The sequence below is a fragment of the Diuraphis noxia genome, unplaced genomic scaffold, assembly GCF_037042655.1.
Source record: "Diuraphis noxia isolate RWA-SAM2 unplaced genomic scaffold, SU_Dnox_SAM2 contig0004, whole genome shotgun sequence".
NCBI classification, from domain to species: Eukaryota; Metazoa; Arthropoda; class Insecta; order Hemiptera; family Aphididae; genus Diuraphis; species Diuraphis noxia.
Genome location: NW_028301714.1, coordinates 23,008,546 through 23,031,739, shown reverse-complemented (window position 1 = coordinate 23,031,739; position 23,194 = coordinate 23,008,546). Strand labels below are relative to the sequence as shown.

Below are 23,194 nucleotides of genomic sequence, written 5' to 3'. Positions count from 1 at the left end.
TTTATTGTATTTTAACAGGAGTGTGTCGCCGTTATATTCGATGTTAGAAGTTTCGAACAATCGAGACGAACAAAATAAGCCATCGAAAATGTAAGAACTGGTAGGCGAATATTAGTTGATCGATAGATCGTGTATCGTGGTAATATTTTTGGTATTAATTTTTTATTCGATTTTCTTTGCTAGAATTGTCAGACGCGCTCTAGATTAAAATTATAATATCATTACGATGATAACGTAGCAGCAGTCGGTTCGAGGGCGTTATTAATAAAATTGTAGGTACCTAATTAGAAGGCAATATTGTGTAAATCGAATTAAAGTATAATTTTAATGTAGATATATTTTATTATATAGATTGTCTGTTTTGTAATATAGGTACTATTATTTGTATTACCTATTATAGTTTATCACCTAATACAATAAAATACGTATAAAAGAAATCGTCGAAACAATTATATAAATTGTAGAAAATGAATTGAAATCGATTTTAAAAGAAAACTGTCAGTTCCACATTACGCATGTTTGCATTTTTTTTTTTTTAAGAGAGAGAGGGTGGGTAAGACACAGGGACACAATCATACACTCAGCGAAAGTCAATCAACTAAAATTACGATTATGCACCTACGCTGTAAAAAAAACAGTATTTTTTTCTAAACATCTATTTTATTTTAAGTTTATTTTTATTTGTCTTGATGGAAGGAGGATTGGGATGGGGAGACATCATAATACATGATACATAAATACAATAATATATTATTACCTACAGGTAGGATGGTAGGAAGGCACTTATATCAGCGTATGGCATTTAACGACAGTTGTTACAGAGGACATACCTATTTCACGTTGGAAGACAGTGGGAACAAAAGAACTCTTAAACCTAAGTTTTATTCTATAGTTGTATACATTTATTTGGTAGGATTCGATTACTGATTCGTTTTGTTGGCGACGAGACCGACGAGGAGGGCCGTCGTGTACATAAAAACCTAATTAGTTTTGCAGAAAACAATAACAATGTACAATTTACTATATAATATTCAGGTACCTAATGTATATAATAATTTATATTATATTATTATAATTATATCACGTCAGACAAACATTTCGGTCGAGTAGCAAAACGTTCAATACTTAGTTATACAGTAGTAAGGTACACGTATAAGGTATATATAGGTAACCTCATATGACATAAATGTATATATATAATATATTATATTCATTTAAAAAAAAAATAAAGTGCAAAGTAAAAAATACAATTTTTCGTTTCATATTATGTATAAATATATGCAAGTAGGCGGTATACGTATATTATATACATAACACATATATATAAGTATATGCATTACATTTTTAGTACATGAAAAAATGCCCTATGGCTTAAATTGTAATCACAAAAAATATATATGTTTATGAATTTATTATTACTATGTATAATATATGTGTATATATTATTTATATTAATATAATTAAATTTTAAAAAAACTTACTAAAACGATAATTTTGCTACTTAAAAAATAATAGTTTCTAACTCTAAAAAAACCCATGTATTTCATATAACTTTAATATGTATATAAAGAGTAAAAAAATACCAAATAAGTTAAAAAATTATAATAAAACATTTACTAAATAAAACTTTTAATTTAAAGCTTCAAAATTAAAAAAAAATCGCATGCAATTTTTTAAATTTGATAATATTATATTTATCTATATAATGATGAAAACAATAATAAATTTTTTTTTTAAGTAAACCTCGATTTATATTGCAAAATGCAAGTACAAGTTAATAACTGGCGAGATCCATCGATAAATTTTCCAGTATAACAATTTTTAATTTTAATTTTCTTAATATTGTCATAACAAATTTACTACATTTCTACAAAAGAACATTTTAAATAAAATATTTAATTTTTACTTTACGTATTTCCTAGGCCGATTTACAATTTACAAATATTATTTATGATTATGATTATTATATTATTATTAAACACCTATATATATTTTCACTATTATTGCGATTAGATTGTTCGTGTTCAGTTTTAAATATTATATGTTAGAGCATGAAATTTGAAAAGAAAAAAATGATTTCTAAAGATGAGGTAAAAGGTATTAAGGTTAGGTAGGGAGATTCTATTCATAGAAATATTTTGACTTGAAAAATTAATTAATTTAATATAATAATTTAATATCTAATATAATATTCGATAATATAATATTTTTTTTTTTTTGGTTTTTTGTACCTATTTAGAGAACTGAATATTTGATGTTCACAGAACACATATTTGATATAACACATTAATGTAATGGAGCGACAATCAATTATTTAATCAAATATTCAAATGTATTTCTATATAGTATACGTGTATATAATAAGTATAATAATTAGCCTAGACGTTAAGTATCTTTAATTATTATCATCGGACTCTGAGTATATTATATATTTATGTATATAATGTACGTGTTATTATCATAAATTAAGGTCTAATCCTCTCATTGGTAAAAATATTTTATTTTTTAAAAACATCTCATTAAGTCTGTATGATAAGTCATAAATTGCTTAAAAAAAATAAATTTATATATGCGTTAATTTAAAAATATTAAAAAGTTTTAGTCAAAAATAAGAAAAGAAAAATAGTGTAAAAAACTAATAATAATACTTATGGGTGATCAATCACATATTATTATAATATATGTATTGACGTTATTAAAATTTTATTTTTTTATTTTTTTTTGTGTTATTATATATTTTATTTTATTTTTCCAAAGAGAATAAACATTTTTTTTTATTAAGTGTCTGCTCAAATGGTAGATTATATTATAAAGTAGTTGTAGTAGTTTTCGAGCATTGGCCTAATATTGCCTATATCGATATAATATTTGAAATGATGTCAATAGAGATAATTTACTATAGTTTTAGAAGCCAATGGGTAACAGTAGTATATGTATATTATATAGTTTTAAAATGATGTTGACAGGTGAATGAGACAAGCTCACTGCTATTAAAATACGGGAATTGGAAAAACGGAAATAATATATAATATAATAATAACGTATGTACCTATGCCTAAAAATGTAATGTAAATAACATTCATTATTTACCTTTAAAGGCGGAGAAGGGGAAGGCGCGCCAGGGGGTTTACTTATCTATGTATATAATATGTAATGTATTAAAAGAGGGTATTATATAAAAATAATAATAATGATAACAAGGTGGGCGGATGGAGGGGATGGGGTGGGTCGGTCTTCTACCGTTTATAACTAGGTCAAGACGGTGGATGGGCCTCAAATTTTCGGTACAAGGGGAGTGGGTTTGGTGGTGATAGGGGCGCTCTTAACCGTCTATTATCGGCCAGGCTGGCAGAAATCAGTTGGCCACCAACAAATGTTGGAAAGGACTGGACCTATACGATGACGACGTCGACGATCCCAATCCCATGGCGTTGTAGTTGTCCTGCATCTTTTGCTGCTGTTGCTGTTGTTGCTGTTGCTGATGCATCGGAGTTACGGTGGACTGCATCTGTTGCCCCGTACCATAATTGGCCGGCGACAGCGGGCCCATGGGCGAACCGCCAAAGTGCTGTGGCCCGAAATCTCCGCCGAAGCTCTGCCAACCGCTACCGCCGCCGTTGGCAAACTGCAATTGCGGTGGTGCGTAATCCGCAGTGGCAATATTGCCGCTGTTCCGGTGATAACCGCCTCCATTGGACTGCCGCAGCCTTTGGTAACCGGCACCGCCGCCTTGGTGATTGTTGTTGTACTGTTGCTGCTGGAAGAAGTAGTTGGACGCGACGTCGCCGTTCTGGCCGCCACGGTGGTGTTGCTGCACCGGCGACACCGGACGTTGCTGCTGTTGTTGCAGGACACCCGCACCACAGCCGACCACAATTTGTTGCTGCTGCATGGCCGCCCTCTGCTTGATGTAGTTGGCGAACTCTGTCGGCGACATCCTGCAGAAAACAGAAAAACAAAAGTCAGTCAGCCCCATTGTTCGTTATTGGATTACAGCAAAACACTTTTTGTACACTATTATTATAACTCTTAGTACCTACCACTGACGCATGCGCCAACGTTATACGATATCATATATTATGTAACTACTTCCTTCACGGAAAATTAAAAAATTACATCTCCGAAATTAATTCCCTGATGTTAGAACTACTAAAAACCTTTCGGTTCACGTATAGATATAATACACTGCTATAAATAATTACACAAGTTTGCCCTATGCCCTACATGGATAATTAATCAATTCAAAAATACGAAAACTTCCACAATCCACTAAAATCAAGAAGTGAAGCTTTCACTTCAAAATCGGCATAAAATATTTATAAGAAATTAAGATCACAATATTGTCACAATTCTTTTCCGTTTTATTACATTTTATGTTATAATAAGTTCACATTTCAACTTTATTACGACCCTGCAGGTATAATGATCCATTATACGTATTTAAGTTATTTGAATGATTAAATATTAAATTATAGTTGAAAACATTGTAAAAACGTTAAGATGGTTAACCTACCCAGCTACCATGTGATGACTGTAAACGGTTTTAATGGTTTTACATAAAATTAATTGAATAATATAGGTAGACTTTAGGCTTTATTTATATTTTAAAAAAAATGTATACTTTTTTATTAACTTATTATATTAATATTGAAATTATATATTTTACAAAATAAAATAATTACAATTACTACTCAACATATTTTTTAGACGTTAAAAGTGGAAGGTGCTCTGGCTCTGGAGTACCCCTGAATCCTTCACTCACCCATAATTCCACCAATGGTTTCTTGCAGTGGCGGCGCTAGGCGTGGGCGAAGTGGGCCATTGCCCACGGCCTCGCACCTCAAAGGGCCTCGCGTTTCAAAGGGACTTATAATTAACCATAGAAAAATATGGGAGAAGTATCTATACAAAAATTTTTGTATCCATGAAATTATTTTATTAAAAAAAAAATCATAAGCATAAATGTTATATTTCGTCAGGGAAATCGTGGGAAAGTAGAATTGCTGCAGTCAAAGCAATATTATTTCAATTTAACGATATCATTGATTGTATAAATATACTTAAAATGCAAATAGTAGACGCAGAAACTCTATGTGATTGTGAAGCCATTTTAAAAGAAATGTTAACATTTGAATTTATTGTTGCAATACATGTGTGGTATGAAATTTTACTTCGTGTAAATAATATAAGTAAAATCTGGCAATCAGTTCAAGTTAATTTAAAAATGGCTGTTGATTCTTTAAATAATTTTTGCAATTGGATTCAAGAATATCGTGATATAGGATTCAATAAAAGTATTATAGAATCTCGCCAGTTCATAGAAAAAAGTAGTTATGAAATAGAATTAAATTTTAAAAACAAGAGAATAGCAAAGAAGAAAAAAATGTTTAGTTATGAACACACTGATGAACCTATATAGAGAATGGTGAAGAAAAGTTTAGAGTTGACTTTTTTAACAGCATGATTGATGGAATTATACATGACATTAAATGGAGATTTAAATCATTGAATGAATACTTTGAATATTTTGGTTTTATTTATGATATGAATATTTTAAGATCCATTTCCAAAGAAGATCTTTATAAGCATTGTTGTGATTTAGGTACAGTTCTTCAAGAAGGTGAAAAGAGCGACATTCAATCATTTGAATTATACGAAGAATTACAACTCATAATTTCAAGTCTACCAGACTTTATTAAGGATGCAAAACAACTCATCAAATACATAATAGAAAATAATTTACAAGAAATATATCCAAATGTTTATATAACAGTCAGAATTATGCTCACTATTCCTGTCAGTACAGCTTCAGCAGAGAGAAGTTTTTCGAAGCTTAAAATAATTAAAAATTACCTACGAAATACGATGACACAAGAAAGGCTCTCAGCATTAGCAGTTTTGTCCATTGAAACGAAAATTGCAAATAATTTAAATTACGAAGATATACTTAAAACATTTAGTGAAGCAAAAAGCCGAAAAGTCCATTTCTTGTAAATAAAAAAAAATGAAACTTCTAACAGTATTATTAATTTAAAAAAATATGTATTTAATTTTATAATTATGTATAAATAAAATTATATTGACTACTTTGCAAATAAAAGGTTAATAATTAGAGTTTATTGTTTTAAAAAATTGTAAATCTTAATATTTATTAAATAACTATTGTTACTTAAATGTTTATTAAAAAAATTTTTAAAAAAGGGCCTCTTTAAGTCTACTTTGCCCACATATTAATTTTACCTCGCGCCGCCACTGGTTTCTTGCAAGTACTAATATAGTTGTTAAAAATATTGTTTTTGGTTAAGTTAGGTTACTACTAGGTACAATACTTGATGATGCGTATAGGTACATATTATATATAAGTGCGTATAATAAACACTTTAAAATAATAGAATTTCGTCACGTAGACGCGATATTACGAGCAGAATAACGTTCGAACCCGGTGTGAAATTATAAGGGGTTTCAAATCATGATTTGTTGTTTTTATTCGGTTAGGTTAGGTTAGAAACGATTTAGTTTTCGTCGATAATCCTGATATGATAATTTCTCATTTTCTCTTTCTCTCTATCTTTTAATGTGTAAAATAATAAAAACTGGTGAGTTTCTCAATTGAAAATATGTACGCGAAAATACCGACGATGATTGACGACATGTTTTAATTTATATTAAATATTTAATCGCTAACCTCGCCGTTAGTTGTTTATAAAATGTATAGGTGTGGGTTTGATGTATATAGCAACTATAATAGCAATGCAAGTAAACTAAACAACGCTTGTTGTGTTCCATGTTTTTGAAAAATTTGCTCTGCTACCTTAATAGTTGTAAATGTTTAAATAGTATTACAGTGACAAGGCACCGTTTATATTCGTTCCACAAAATGTCGTCCAATAGAATTTCATTAGGGAGTGAAAGTAGCGTTTTGGATGGCTGCTATTATCGATTATTACGCCTATAAAAATTGCTCATTTTAATTTACATATTATGATGATAATATGAATTAGGTAATGTTTATATTGATCCAAAGTCCAAAACATGATGATTCCGTCTGTATCGGTGTATAGGTTTAAAGGAATTAAAATTATTTGTATTCGCCACGACGGATAAATCGATTTGACGATTTATTTTTAGGATGCTTTAATCATTTTTGAAGGCTGTGGTTAATTTTACCCAGTTTACATAAATAATAATAATAAAAGTATAATTTTTATGACCCAGATTTGAATTACGTTCACGTTGCACATAGATGACACATTATTATAAGCCCGTGTGTATTACTTTTTAGGTGCAGTTGACAATTCTATAACCGAAAAAACATCGAATTATTATTCGCAAGCTTTTGTGGGGCACCTGTCACAATTAGATGGGTGCGTTTAATATATTGGCAAATATTGGCGCCATTCGTTAAAAAACTTTTGCAGGCGCATAGCCTCGTTCGTAAGTAAACATAAAATATATTATAGCATACACACATACATAGGTATCTGCATGTAGGCATATATTTATGATATTATTATCTGTAGAAAAGGCCCGCCACCACGCAATGACGTCGTTTCGCAATACGGACGGGCGGAGTGACCTCTATGCAAAAGGAGAAAAAGAGAGAGATGTAGAGTGATAACGAGCTAGAGGGGAGTAGAGTAAAAAGGTATGTGTATGCATCACGCCGCGATAATTCACGTGCCCGGGTCGACCAATACGCGTACAATTAATTACACGCAACAGGTGCGTGTATATACAGAATGTTTCAAACGGGCAAACACATAGGCGGCATTTCAGGCGTGCGCACTGGGTACACATTCAGGGTATAGCATCATATGCATACTCCGAAATCAGCGAAGGGGCTCGTCTTTATAACCTAGAATAACAATCGATAACATCGAAGATGAATTTTATTATTTTTTTTAATAATGATCAATACCTATTGATAAATTTGAAATTAAGTATTCGCGTAAATTTACCTCGGAAGTATGCGTTTAAGAAGTTATACTTAAAGACGAGTCAAAAATGTTATAAATAGTTACAATTTTATAAGAAATTTTATATTATTGTGACATGTTATTAATAATTATGTGATTTTGTTACTGCATCGTGGTCCAATTTTAACAGTTTAATGTTTTTGGCCTGGATACAACTTATTTTTTTATACCGGATTTGCGTAACCCTTTGTTTATTGCTACAGAAACGCAAATCAACAATTATTACTCCAAAATTCAATCTAAAATATCTAGTAGTGGGTATAATAAGTTCCATTATCTTGGGTAGGGGTTACTGAACTTGTAATTTTGTTTGTATTACATAATGAAATCTGCGCATGCCTATGCGCATAAAGCCATATAACTAAGTAAGTATTATAAAATCACGTGAAATCTAGTGTCGTTTGTCGTATACATACTATGTGTGGTGTCGGTATGGTCATGGCAGCTAGACAGCGATCGCTGCCCGGGTCCCTAGCATATTTTTAACCAAAATACTTTAAGTCTTGATAAACAATTTAACAGTATAAAATTTACAGTCTCTACAGTAGAGGGCACGCCAATTATTATTATTGAAATAATAATAGTTGAACCAGTCCATTTCATTAAACTCTATAGGTAATAACACGGGATGAGTTAAAACATGATTTTTAACTTGTGTAATTGTATAGGCAGATATTATTTTATCGAGAAGTAAAAATCTGAACGTATATATTATAATCGAAAATTAAATTTTCCTAACGAATTTAGTGGAACTGATCTCATAATAATAATACAAATTATATATGTATGGCACCTAATTGTGGAATGTTTACAGTTTTAAAGGTTAATATTTTTCGTTTCGCAACAAACCAATAACGATCTAAGAAATATCCAATTTCGTCAAAATGTAAACTTAAAATCCTTATATAATAATTAATGCTCTTTATATGTATTTTCGATATTTCTGAATCGTTACCTATAACAAAAATGTATGAGGAACCTTGTTTTTTTATTTTAAAATATTATCATCAATAGATTTCAGATTAAAAAAAATTAATTTATGACCCAAAAACTCTAAAAAATTATCCTAGTAAAATTCTCCGGAATGGCCGGAATTGAAGATGGCCATGAACGAAATCCTAGCTCTAATTTTGGCCAAAACTAAAATGAAAAACCGTAGAAGCCACTGTCTGCGGGATATTTTTCTCACGGCACAGTAAGTTGTGCAGTAATCGAACCGCCCACCTACGACCTACCCAACTACCATTATCATTCATCAATCACCGCATCACCAACGCGAGAGTTCAATATTACGGCACATATAACGCATCGTCATGGTCAAAACTGTAGGTACGTGTTCGCCTACTTTTCCATAACATCAGTCATCAGAAACCTGTTAGCTCGCTTGTTGTTGGACTTGAGTTTGGTGCTGCCGAACTTGGTCTGCGCGAACGAGGCGGTTGTAAACGTCAACGGAACCGATGGCTGTCGGCACGGCACGTAAGCGCCAGCCGCGACCGCAGGACCTGCACCGTTCGGGCTCCGCGGCTGCTGTTGCTGCTGTTGCTGCGGCGATTGCTGACTGTTGCCGTTGCTTGCAGTGCTGCTGCTGCTGCTACTGCTGCTGCTGCTACTGCTGCTGCTACTGCTGCTGCTGCTGCTTCCGCCACACGGCTTGCCGAACAACAGCTGGTTGTGCTGTGACTGTTGTAGCTGTATTAATTGTTGTTGCTGTTGGTGAGGATGGTGTTGTTGTTGTAGTTGTTGGTGGTGGTGATGGAGATGGTTATGATGCGTCGGTGACGAGTTGTTGGAACCGCTGCCAAGCGTTGGCGAACCGACCGAACACTTGTCCGGTGGCGAAATGCTCAGAGAACTCAAGCTGGACGCTACTGAATCGATAGGCCGGAAACACTGCGCTTCGGGGTTGAAGGTTTTGATGACCTGCAAAACATATAAACACAAATCGTTAGACAAGTTAAAAAAAACATAGTATACTGCAACCGAATAATAATAGTATAATTATTCGTAGTCTACAAAACACAGACTCGCATATATGCAGATTATCTATTCTATGGATTAATATTTACGTGCAATTTTAATAAAATCGAGTTTGTGTATAGCTTTAACTTAAAAGCGTGACCCAAACGATATATATATATAATATATATGTAGAAGACTTGAGTCTATCATAAATTATCTATAGTGTGATTTCCTTGGATACGCCATTGTTTTTTTTTTCAATTTTTGCCTAAATAGATATAGGTACTTTTGGTATTAAACAATTTTTATCACAAAAAAAATTTAAATATACATATTAGTTTTTTTTGTAAAAATGTAGTGTAATAATACGTATAGATAGGTACTTCAACTTATATAAAATATAATATTACGATAAAATTCAAAACCAAAAAGTTGAACGAGAAAATAAGTGGATTACGCTTAAAACTAAATCACCCTGTATATGTTCGAGCTCCGAAGGGATTAAATGTTTTAGCTTTTGTCGTATTGTTCGTCTGCACGCATATGTCTAGTATAATTATATACGACACGTATACACTACACTTGAACACTTTATTCAAACTTTCGTTTATTATAACAACGTACGACGAAATATGATATGCGTTACGATAATTCCGACGGCTGAATCCCCTATAGACTTTAATTTTCCATTCTATAAAAATAATTAATTTAATATTCAGTCTTTACCATCACTCTGTAGCTTATTCTCTCGAGGAACGAATTTTTTTTCCCGTCCAGACAGTATTCTAATGCAAATCCTTATTGTATTGCAGTGGAACCGTGACCGCTATAATATGTATTTTAATATATATATACGACCGTGTGGCCAAGTCTTATTTTTGAATGAAATGTTGAGTATAGTACACTAATATAAATCAATATATTTCTATTATACTTATAGTATTACGTTTATAAAATCATATACTAAAATCGCCCGCGCGTTTCACCGCCCTACCACAGCTGCAGTATTTAAAAAAGTTAATGTACAATCAATCATCATGCTCGTTGTTGGAGACAACGACACTATTAAACATTATAAAAACTATACATTGTTTACCGAAAGAGGTGAAACCAAAAATGTTTAATAGTCCTTTTGTACCACCCAAATTTAAAAATAAATTATTTCTATAGCGGCCTTATAAATAATGGTCGCGGTGTTTAGACAAGTCCGTCCGCGGTTGTCATCGCGTGGCTTATAGGCGACCGCATAAAAAATTGTTTACGGTATACTCGTGGTTAATGGGCGGGAATTCGTATAACCACGATATTTTCCGTCGGTTATAATCTTATACGAAAATGTTGTGGCGGACGTTGTCTCCCTATCCGTCCTCTATCGTACCGTTTTCGCGTTACGATTATATTCGCGGTCTTGGTGTCCACGAGAGCGCATATATATATATATATATATACATAACACATATATTTATGCATATATAACGTTGTGCGGTGTGACGAAATTCCGGCCAAAAATCTCGACGAGTTATATACCCGTGGTTAAGTTAAACCGTTTTTGCGTTGTTGTAATCACGTTGCGTAATATATTATTGCACTCCTCATGGCATCATTGAAGTGGACAAAACGAAAGTGTTGATAAACTCCTGATCAAAGACTGGTACCACCCGTTTTCCGAAGTTTAGGCGTCAGGAGATGAGTGCGTCAAGGTATACAGGATGCATAAATTATAACATATTATATTGTTATTCACAGAATCCATGTATAGAATTGAAGGAATATTATGTGATTTCGGACGCCGGATGCGAGTATAGATAATGTTATTTATTGTATCTACTTATATATATATCACCAAAGTATAAATGTGGACATTCGGGTTAAGATAGGAAAATCTGAGGAAAACGTTAAAATTATCGAGTAACGCGTGCTGTATACTTGCAATAATGCATAATTATATAGTGCGCATTATATACTGCAGATGATCAGTGATAATCATCAGTATATATAACGTCATTATCGTGCCACTACAGTATAATATATACATTACTATGTATATATATGTATACACAATGTCTATATACATATATAGGTATTGTCGTGCTTTTTCGTCGATTCGTTCGCTGGCGGCGCGGCGATACACAAACAGAGCATTTTGGCGTAATGTCATCACTGCAATGAAGTGCAAGTGTGTGTCAGATGTTGTAGGTAAACTGAATTTTGATATGGTCACGTTATAATATGCTGTGCGATTGTTGTACTCGCCACTCTATATCTCGCGTCCCGACTTAATACGCAATACTCACTTTATCAAATGATTCGATAAGTTAAAAAAAAATTCTTATTATACGAGCTTACGAGTTCGATAATATAACAAGCGGGAGAGAAATAATAGTTCTACACAAATCCCCCACAAAATCTATAGAAATAGGTTTTGATTTACTTTTTTTGTTGTAATTTGTCCTAAATAAAAACAAATAAAAACAATTTGAACGCGCATTATTACCTCTCGGTCGGCGGTCCGGTCGTCGTGTGTGTCGAACTGTAGGCCACCGCTGTTCTCGTTGTACAAGATCTTCACGGCACCCTTCTCGCCGATGCGGTAACTGACTTCGCCGGGGTCCACCCACACGGCCAGATCCTGTGGCAAGTTCTCCAGGATGTCCTGTATGGCCACGCCGCTCTCGCGGGACGCCTTCTCGAACACCGGGTCGATCGGAGATCCCGTTTTGATGCACCGGTACGCCGAGCCGCGGTACGGTTTCTCCGGGTACCAGTGTCCAGCGAATTTCTCAGTCAGACATTTTTCCAGCTCTTCGCCGAATATATTCACTCGTCGTCTGGGTAATTTGTTGTACAGGTACGAGATCACAAAGTTCAACGCTACGCTAACCTCGATATGCATCTTGACGCGATTTCTGAAAAATAATATTTAAAAATTTTGTTAATGTCAATCGATTTATGATATTGCATGAAATAATGTGAAAGACTTAAGTTTACGACGTGTGACTGTGTGACGCACATCAGACATAATATCAAGTCCCGCCTATAGGTACTTAATATTATTATATTTACACTTTAAATCATGGCTGGTCATTTTTGTTGCTACAACTAAATGGTAACCTCCATATACTACTGATATTTAGAGTTCATAAAATTTACTTTTAATTTTTAGATTTTTAGTTTCTAAATAAAACCTCAGTAATCGGTGTTTAGTGGGTATATTATATACATCATAAAATGACGCCAAAATCTTGTCTAAATATCTAAATATGCAAAGACTACGCATATATATGTTATACCATTTATGCCTATATGTGTAAAAAGTTACCGATATGCGTTATCCTTTCTACACGTTACGATACATGAAAATACAATGTCATATATTATTCATATATAGTATGGTTTATATGTTTCTTGCAGTTGGCAGAGACGATTAATGCATATTTAAATAATTGCAAATCTAAAATCTAAGTACTTATTGCAATTTTGTTTTAAATATTTTTTATTTATGTAGGTACATTTTTTTTTTGTATATAATGTTGTATCAATTATACCTTGGAAAATAGAGAAAAATCGTTGGAAAAATGATTGTTACATGTTTAAATGAAATATAATAGGTATTATGAATTATGATATTATAAATTTACCTCTGCCACCTACGTGTAGTCATTTATATTACAACAATCATGTCACGCGTGCGGTACGCGCGATTGACTTAAAGCTTGTTACAAATTAAAATTAACATATTTTTAATTAAATGATACAAAAGCTCAAATATCACAGTGTAAAATTTTTATGACCTATGTCATACGTCATGCCATGTTTATTATATTCTAATCCTTAACATGCATTATATATTCGCTGTGGTTAAAACTGCAATAAATTTATACTTATAAATCGTTGAGATAAATTTTAATTATATTTTTTTGCGAACATAAATGTATATACATTGATATCTATAGAGGCCAAAGGCTACACAAATAAATATAATGTTATAAAGTCATCGACGTCGATTGGAACACAATAATTATTACCATTATTCCTCTCGCAGACGCATTGCGATCGCGACGATCGTGCGCACAGTATTCAGTCGTTATCCATACTTACATAATATCATAAGATATATTATATTAAGCCTGGTAAATTTAGCTCTGTTCGTAATCATATCGATAAGTACCCAAGCAAAAATGTTTTATCGCAGAAGCCAGAAACATCACTATAATTATAGTATAACTGCAGTTCTATAATATAGCATTAAATAGCCTAATAATGCTTCAAGGTTTAGGTAACTTAATAGGCATATAAACGCCATACTATACTATATGGTGCGGTGGTGAAAATGTCAGCAGAACGGCTTATAACTCGTTGACCTAGAAACATAGGTAATAATATGACCGATTGTGTGTGTACTCGTGTGCGTGTGTGCAAAGGTCGTCATCATGGAACAATCGGATGATTATTTTATTATTCCAAGAGCTTGGCGCCGCTTTCGGATAGAAAGCTTTATGCGGTATCTATACTTATTACAAATATAACAATTATATAATATAATAACCTACAACCTACACTTACATTGCTGAATAAATATCATAATAATATTATACATCTGACAAGTGACAACCATTTTATAAATTTATTTAGTACTACAATAATTGTATACGTAAATAATATATAATAATATGTCAAATACATTACACCACTTACACGTTGTATTTTATATATTTATTAAGTTATTTTAGATAAACAGTTTTCGTATATTATGCATATTATTGGGCATTAATAATATATTTACCGAAATTCAAGCGTAACAGGTCACGATCAATACACGATTTTTCGACTAGTGCAGCAGCTGTACTGCATCGTCTGAAATGGTTCGCCCACGTACGTCACAGCATGACAAGTATTGTATTTATAATATTTTCCATCATAATATACCTATTATGCAGAGTTTTACGCCACCACTGTAATTCGCGCACGTTACCTATATATATATATATATATATATACTATAATAAAAATTACATATTTCATAGAGACACTTTTTATATTTTACTATATTGCACGAATAGGAACTCTGCAGATTTGCACAAAATATTTTGTTCGCAACGTTGCGCACAGTTACTCGCCGCGTTTACCTTATACTGAGTAATATCCGCAGTCCGAACGGGCCGACCTAACAACTAATTAACATCCAACTACTACTGGGCACAATATAGATATATACGTGCGCACGCACACACGCGTATGTATACTACAAATTACAATGATATATAATATTGTACACATACAGCTATAGTATATATAGCGTGTACATTATTATTTGCAGAAAATTGATATTGTACAAGGCACATTGTAATATATATATATATTATATAAGCGCGCAGGCGTACACATCGCACACGAAAACATAAAGGTAAACGCATTCATATATAATATAATTGTAGGTACTTATACATAAAGTATATATATATATATATATATATGTGTGTATGTACATTGTATACAAGTGTAAATATATCATGACATAACGTGAAGAGCAACACTGCCGCCGTATATAAGGTCGCACACAGCCCGTTTGGCTCCGGTTAAAACGGCCTAACCTATATATTCACGCAGTGTCGACGGATATATATATACCTATATATACGCGCACTCTTGAATAGAACCGTTCAGCCCTAACCAGGATGTTTGGCATCGTTATTACGCGGCTATTGTTCGTATCGCGACCGAAGGTCGAACTAATATAATGACATAAATCGCAATAATATTACATATACATACATACATACATATATATATAATATGTTGTGCACATGTAAATGATAATAATATAATGTTGGGCCGCTTTTCGTTCGCCGCCGCCGCTGTAACAGTGCGTTTCGTTAAGTTGTGGCAGCACCACAGTCTGCAACAATAATATTATTATGTCTACCTGTGTCCTTCCTTCAATATATTCTTATACTTAAAACGATATCGATTTATGATAAAAGCATTGTAATTTTTAAGTCACTAGTAATACCCATAGTTATACTTATAATAATATCATACCCTAGTATGCACCATATGCAACGTGACTTTATCGATCGAACACATCGTAACAAGATGCCCAAAATACTCCCTAGCTCGGAAAATCTTCAAGATTCCATCATCCCTTCAACTCGCCTTCAGTGAAGAAAACACCGAAGCTATCTACAAATATTTTCATCATATCCATCTTGCACATAAATTGTAAAATTGTAAATATCTGTATATATTATATTATCTTGTACACTAATGTTATAACTTTAGGCTAATAACCTTTTGATGTTGAAGCCTTTACCTCAAAATAAAAAAAAAAAAAAAAAAAAAAAAAAAATATCATACCCATATATTTGTGCTCACTATACTTAAGTCACTCTTCGTACATACGCACGTCCGTACCGACCGTACCCCACCGCAGTATGACGGATGCTTCCGGCCAAAACTATATAAGACTTTCCCGCAACCATTTGTATCTAGTTATCTATTACTATAATTCGACTTGAGAAATACATACATACATTGGCTACTTTAACGGATTTTTAAGAAACACGTAAACAAATATAAGTTTTTTTTTATTTTCACCAAAAACTAAAAAGTAAGAGGAAAACTACTGCGCCGGACACTAATAATCACTATTATGACTCTCTAATTAGTCTCTATAAATACAGTGTTATACTTATACCCAATCCAAAATTGAATTTCAAAGATATATTAATTAGAAAAGAGTTTTCGATAAGGGAGAAACTAATGCGGTTGAGATATTCTTGTATAATATATTGGACGTTTATAAATATTATTAACATATTATTATAAGGCTTAATATTTTAAACGAAATCGAACGACAACCGTCGTCCGTCCGTCGAGCATACGTATTATATTATACTCCTATCTCAACTCGATTATAGCATGACGAGGAAACCTGCCTCTCCACCCCCCCCCCCCACCGGTCACAACTCGAAGCCAACACCACCACAGAATATTCTGCGCCTTCACCTTCACTGCGTATATGCACGCACTCAAATCACGTGTAAGTATAATATATTATGGTATTTATGCACGTCGCCAACGGTATATTATATCACTTTCGAGAAAAACGTACAACACTCGAAGAAAATAAAAACGTTCTAAATCAAACGAATGAACGTCATGTACAATATTACATATATACCGCATGGTATAATATGGTCGTTCATAAAAAATATTCAACGAAAATTTAAATAATAACAAATAAAATATATACTATGTACAATGTACATAATGTGTACCCATTATATACATGATATAATATGTCCATTGGAAATTGGCTGCAACGTGTGGCCGCATAATATATATTGATCCGTTGCCAATCGTCGCGGACGTTTTTAATGTTCTTAAAATAATATTCAACGGCGATTCAGCCAAGGCCGATGGGACAAACAAGACACTAATTTGTTTTTTACTTTAAAATTTTTCGGACCGTTTAGGCTTGAGTATAATATTATTATGTTGTTAAATACAAAATACAAAAAAAACATTATTATTTAAATGCATAGGTATAGTATAAAGACTATAAATATATCTAGCAATACACTTTGGCACTTTGTGCGTTATACTTTACAACGAATACATATAATAATATTATATACATCATAAATTTGTAACTAAAAATAAACACACGTCATGTTCATGTTGTTTGTCCACCGTCGTTGTTCCCAAATTCAAGCACGTCAAAATGTCAAATTCACTCTTCTGACAATTTTTAATAATCGAATTTTTCAAATGCAACGAGCAAGTTTCGAAAAGAGCAGAATATTTTTGTAAAAAGTAACTAGATGCACATAATGCACACATCATAAAAGTTTTTAATTACGATACAATTAGGTGAGTTTGGTTTTAATTCTTTTTAACTTATTTTTATCTGCTCATTGCTGTTTTAAACTTGATTAATTTATTTTCATCGATGAGCAGTTTTGCATTTTTATTTTAAGAATTTTGTTTTAATTGTACAACTCGTTTTTCATAAAAAATATCGTTTTACTATAGAATTATTAAACATGTATATAAAGTGGATTTGAATAATTCAAATAGGAATATGTATTTCGCAAAAAAAAAAGTATAAACTAATATTGATTATGTAATCTTCTATGAACATAATATACTTTTGTTCATTATTATTTAAACGAAATCGATTAAAACGATGACAATCAACACAAAAATAAAATAGGACGACATCGATTTAAATCATTTTTATAATATAGAGCACTCCCCTATTAATGTAATAATGATGATACACAGCCGACAATATAAAAATTGATCGATTCATGCAAAATGTTAAAAATTAAAACAATAATATCTTAAGTAAATAGTAAAGATGACAGACGCCTGAATATATTTATATATTATATTTATTCATATGCATACCTCCAATAATAGTCATAATAATATAATATCAGTCACATTTTACATCGTCAAACGGTTTTATGTATAGTTTTTTTACCTACGCCTTTTTGTTTCAACACGCGCTCCGATTGCCAGTTCGACAGTCGTCGTTATTGGGAAAAGGAAAAAAACATAATTTCGTATTAAATATTCGCACCTTGAAAAATTGCGCACATAAAGCGACAGACTGATGGTAATTAGAGACGATTGTATTGATAGACACGTGTGGCCCTAGGTATATGGCGCGCATTAGCGCGTTTAGCGCAGCAAGCGTTTCCAGAATTAATATTTTATTATTATTGTAAATGATGTATTACAATATTATTTTGTAGAAACCGAGTTAGGTACATCCTCGCATTGCGTGCGCATTATTAATTTGTTCTACAACGCTTTATTGTGATGTGATATGTATACGACTTAAGATAACTATAATATATTATTACTTATTATTAATATTGTTATAATTATTTTAATAATATCCATAATACTTATTTTTCTTTAACGCTTACGAACTACAATATTTATGTACACTATCATAAATGCGTTGTTATTCGTATAATAAGTCAGTCGGGGCATTCGCGTGCTACATAAGAGCGCATTGCATAACTGTATATAAATATAACACAGCATGTGTATACCTGCTAAATATGAACATAGGACGTACAGCCATATCTATACATTTGTACAGCATTGCATATTATTCTAGTTTTAACTAAAAGTTAACCTATTGTGCTTTCATAATAATTATATATATTATATACGCGTGTGTGTGTTTATATGGATATGACGTATTTATATAAACATAACAAACATGAAAAGAAGTCGGTGTAAAATCGATAGTGAAATAAAACCGGAATTTCGATATTATATACATAATAATTATTGTGAACACGCATGTACAATGTATTATACCGTAAACTTGTATTTAAAGTGCATTCGATTACAAATGATTATTATTATTTCTATTTACTATTATATCGTGTATGTATTTATAATGTCATGTTGATTGGCGAGTCTGCTCTGATGTAAACGAGTAAACGAGTAAACCAGTGTAATATTATATAGCCTGCCTACCTGCAGCATATAATGACGAGAAACAAAACGCGAGCAAAAATAGGTCGAACGAGAATTATTTAGAAATAAATTGGCCTACATCCGTTAATGCACCACGGTAGATGCTTTATTTAAAAAAAAATTAAATGTCTACAACTACCACATTTGAAACTGAAACAATACACATTTAATAGTGATTTTTGAAATATGACGTTCGCAAGGAATCGGATATAGTAACCAGCAATATCTGTTCGCAGCAAAACGAACGAAGAACGTAGAAACTTACCTACGGACTACGGTCTACCTATACTAATATTTTTCCCGGACACGATCGAGTATAGTGTGACATACAGCTCGTGTGGTTTATTTTTAAGCAGATATAAATCACAATATAATAATATACGCGTATCGCTCTGTATATAAAACAGCTGTGTCGTTTTCGGTTTTTCAGTAATCAGCGAACAACGCGAGCAAAAGTACAGGAGGTACGATCGCGTGAATCCATATTACGTATATAGGCAAATAACTCGTATAAAATCAAAAGTAATTTTTTTTTTTCAAAGTTTATTAAGGCTTCAACAACACAGGTTTTTAGCCTACTTTAGTTAAAATTTATACAAGAAAAAGAAAGGAAAATATATATATATATGTATACATTAAATTTTGGAATACATTTTACTACATTATTATAGTTGCTATTTACAATGGGTATTTAGTGTTTATATTATGGAAAAATGTAAAAGTAATTTTGTACGTGAGACTTTTCGCACTCATTTCGTACGATAATAATTGAATTTTCGGTGATGAGCCCAAGCGACAATCCTGCAAATGAAGAAATGTTTATATGATGGGACTCTAAGTGTATAATATAGTGTATGTCTGATTTTCTAAAAATGCTGTAATTTCACTCTCTCTCCTTCATGCCGCTATCAGTGCGTTCTCTATATAATAAGTCCATGAAGGGGTCGACGTCCAAAATCCAAAAAATTAAACAACCGACCCGTCGAGCAATTTATATTATCTGTACACTATTGTCGATCGTTCGGCCAGTGGACACCTATCCAACAATTTATGTTAGACAACGTCATAATATTGTAAAAATGATATTGTTTATCGTAATAACGACTACGGTAACGGTTATATATATATATTGCAATAATAGGTCAAAGGTATACACCATAATATACACATATATGACCGAAAGGACAGGGTTCATACTTCATAGCCATATTATTATTATATTAACGCGCCCGCGTACCACTATTACGCTTACGGTAATATTACAATATTTACAATATTATAATATAAAATTTGAAACTCGATCGACAAACGCGTGTTTACCTCTCGAATTCGCCACGTTGTCGTCATACCTACCTGTAAGTGCACACGGCACACGGTGCAAAAACACACTTTGTGTATTTGTCACGAAATGTAATTGCGCGTGTGCAGGTGCCACAGTAACAATAATATTGTGTACAAAGTTGCAGATATTATAACCAGCAGCAGCTGATGGCGTCACGGCAACGGTTTTATATTGTTATAATGTGTGAAATATAGATGATCGGGTGAAGCGCATTAGTGGTGTGGGGGCGTGGGAGAGAGGGGATTTATGTTTAATCGACACGCGCGACACGATCGAGGCGGGTACCGAGAAAAATCGTCGTTTTACAGCAGGGATAAAAAACCTTTTTAAAGAGCAAACCAAAAAATAAAAAAATTAATTGAAAGACAACTGCTAAATGAAGATCACGAAAAAAAAACAAAATCGAAAAAATATGAAAACGAAAATACATGATTAATTTTATACCATGACAGAAAATACTATAATAATTCTGTTTCATCGAAAAATGGTTGCCCAGTTAACTGACTGCTGAGTAGTTGCAAATGTGTGCAACTATAAATGCATGTACTATTTGATTTTTATATGTATTTATTATAATTTAATAATAAACTTGTGAGTTCAGGATTATTTTTATTTTTATCTCAAGAATTAGTGCTCCACTTTAATAATACACTTTTAAAATTTTAAGACATTCTAATTTCCATATAAATTATAATTAAGTTTTACATAATTTTAATTTTAATATTAAATATAAATAACTTTAACTTTAAAGTACCTATACTTTAAGAATTAAAAAAAAACATGACAAAATTATCAAAAAACATTATTTAGAAACGATCTAGAAAAATATCGTTAAACAACTAACGCTATATTTTTTAAATCTATATTAAAAACGTTTTCCATTCCTGGTTGTTGGTATGATTCTTAATGCATATCTTTTGTCATATAGTCAGTACTTTCTTATCGGCACCGTCTCGTATCCAACGTGTAAACACGCTAACCTAACCTAACCTACCCTAGGGTAGCGTGTCCACCGAAACATATGACGCACAGATAGATATTCGACCACGTCATGGCTATGGACCCTTTATTTTCAAGTTCCACATCAAGGAAAACGTTTTTTATACTCTCAACTCTGTCCAGCGAGACGACACGCGATAGCCTATCAAAAATTCAGTTTTTCACACTACCCCATTCTACACGACACCTTGTTGCACAGTGGAATTCGATCGCAGGAGTGTGCCACTGCGTGAAGATGCGCAGATTCGACGTGTGTTTTCTCGTTATAGTTAGAGCGTATAGTAATTTTGTTGTATTTAGCGCTTTGGCTTTCAACAAAAATATGATTTCATAACATTTCTATATATGTGTATGATATTCAGAGCTTATACCTAGCGGGGCTAAGGTGTCTTTATAGCCTCTACACCACATTGGCCGTGGTATGGTACAAATCTTTTAAACCTACTATACTACTTTTTATTGAAACTAGTTTGTTAAGACATCAATTTCTGATTCATTTTGTTTAATCATCCCTTTCCATCGATAAATCTTGGGTAGGTACTAGGTAGGCTACTGGTATAATTCTTATAAAATATTACAATTACGCTATTGCGTCGTATTATCTTGAACCACACAAGTATATAATATATAATATATTTAAATATTTGCAGTGATGCAATATTATTTGTTAATTTTAAAATATATATATATTAATTAATAACATTATTTATTTATTTGTTAATATTATTTGTTCATCGTGACATATTCATATTAGTAGTTGGTAAATGGTTTGGGCCACCCATGACCGGAATCTCAGGTGCGTCTTGTGGTATTTATATTTTATTTATTTTTTTGACCTGCTGCCCGCAATGTTTTTGTTTTTTTTTCTATCTTGCAAGCAAGAAACCAAAAGAAGAGTGACCTTTTTGGTATATATTTTTTATTCACATACATTATTTAGTGAGTGCTTCAAAATAAGTACCTACTGATAAGTACTTTAAAAGTTGATTTCTTATAATTCACAATATTAGATAATATTATACGATATGACATCATACCTCATCATACTCCATAGCCTAAAACGAAATTATTATTTATTTGATTACAATATTAACGTCACGCGAATTGGATAATTTTGGAGGTTCGATTAGAACTTTTAAAGGTATTTCTCAAATGTGTTGCATCCCATTCACTTTAGCAGTTGCAGCGCTCTTTTCATGTTCCAAATTACGACATTTTCAAAAACAGCGTTGTTTACAATAATATACTTTATATATTGCTACACACTATATATGCATAATGCATACATATTATATTGTACGATGATGACGATAAATATGTTAATCATAAACGATAATTATAGTGCTATTGCAAATTTTATAGAAAACCATTTGTAAAACCTACATAATTATATTATACATGTATAAATACA

The 23,194-nt window shown here is 32.3% G+C and overlaps 1 protein-coding gene and 1 pseudogene across 3 annotated transcripts in view; one reads left to right on the top strand and one right to left on the bottom strand.

Moving 5' to 3' along the window:
• Nucleotides 1-879: 879 nt before the first annotated feature.
• LOC107162013 (Transducer of ERBB2) overlaps nt 880-23,194 on the bottom strand; it is a 47,945-nt gene continuing 25,630 nt past the window's right edge. Inside the window, exons 1-4 of one of the 3 annotated variants that reach the window (XM_015508705.2) lie at nt 14,722-14,988; nt 12,433-12,844; nt 9,322-9,899; nt 880-3,938 (exon numbers count right to left, since the gene is read on the bottom strand). In XM_015508705.2, coding sequence (XP_015364191.1) covers nt 3,356-3,938; nt 9,322-9,899; nt 12,433-12,831 — 1,560 coding nt within the window. In that variant the 5' untranslated portion in view covers nt 12,832-12,844; nt 14,722-14,988 and the 3' untranslated portion in view covers nt 880-3,355. Of the gene's footprint in view, nt 3,939-9,321; nt 9,900-12,432; nt 12,845-14,721; nt 14,989-23,194 lie in introns of those variants that run through there. The other 2 variants (XM_015508697.2, XM_015508714.2) reach the window with 2 other exon arrangements.
• Nucleotides 5,066-6,031, top strand: LOC149055866 (zinc finger MYM-type protein 1-like; annotated as a pseudogene).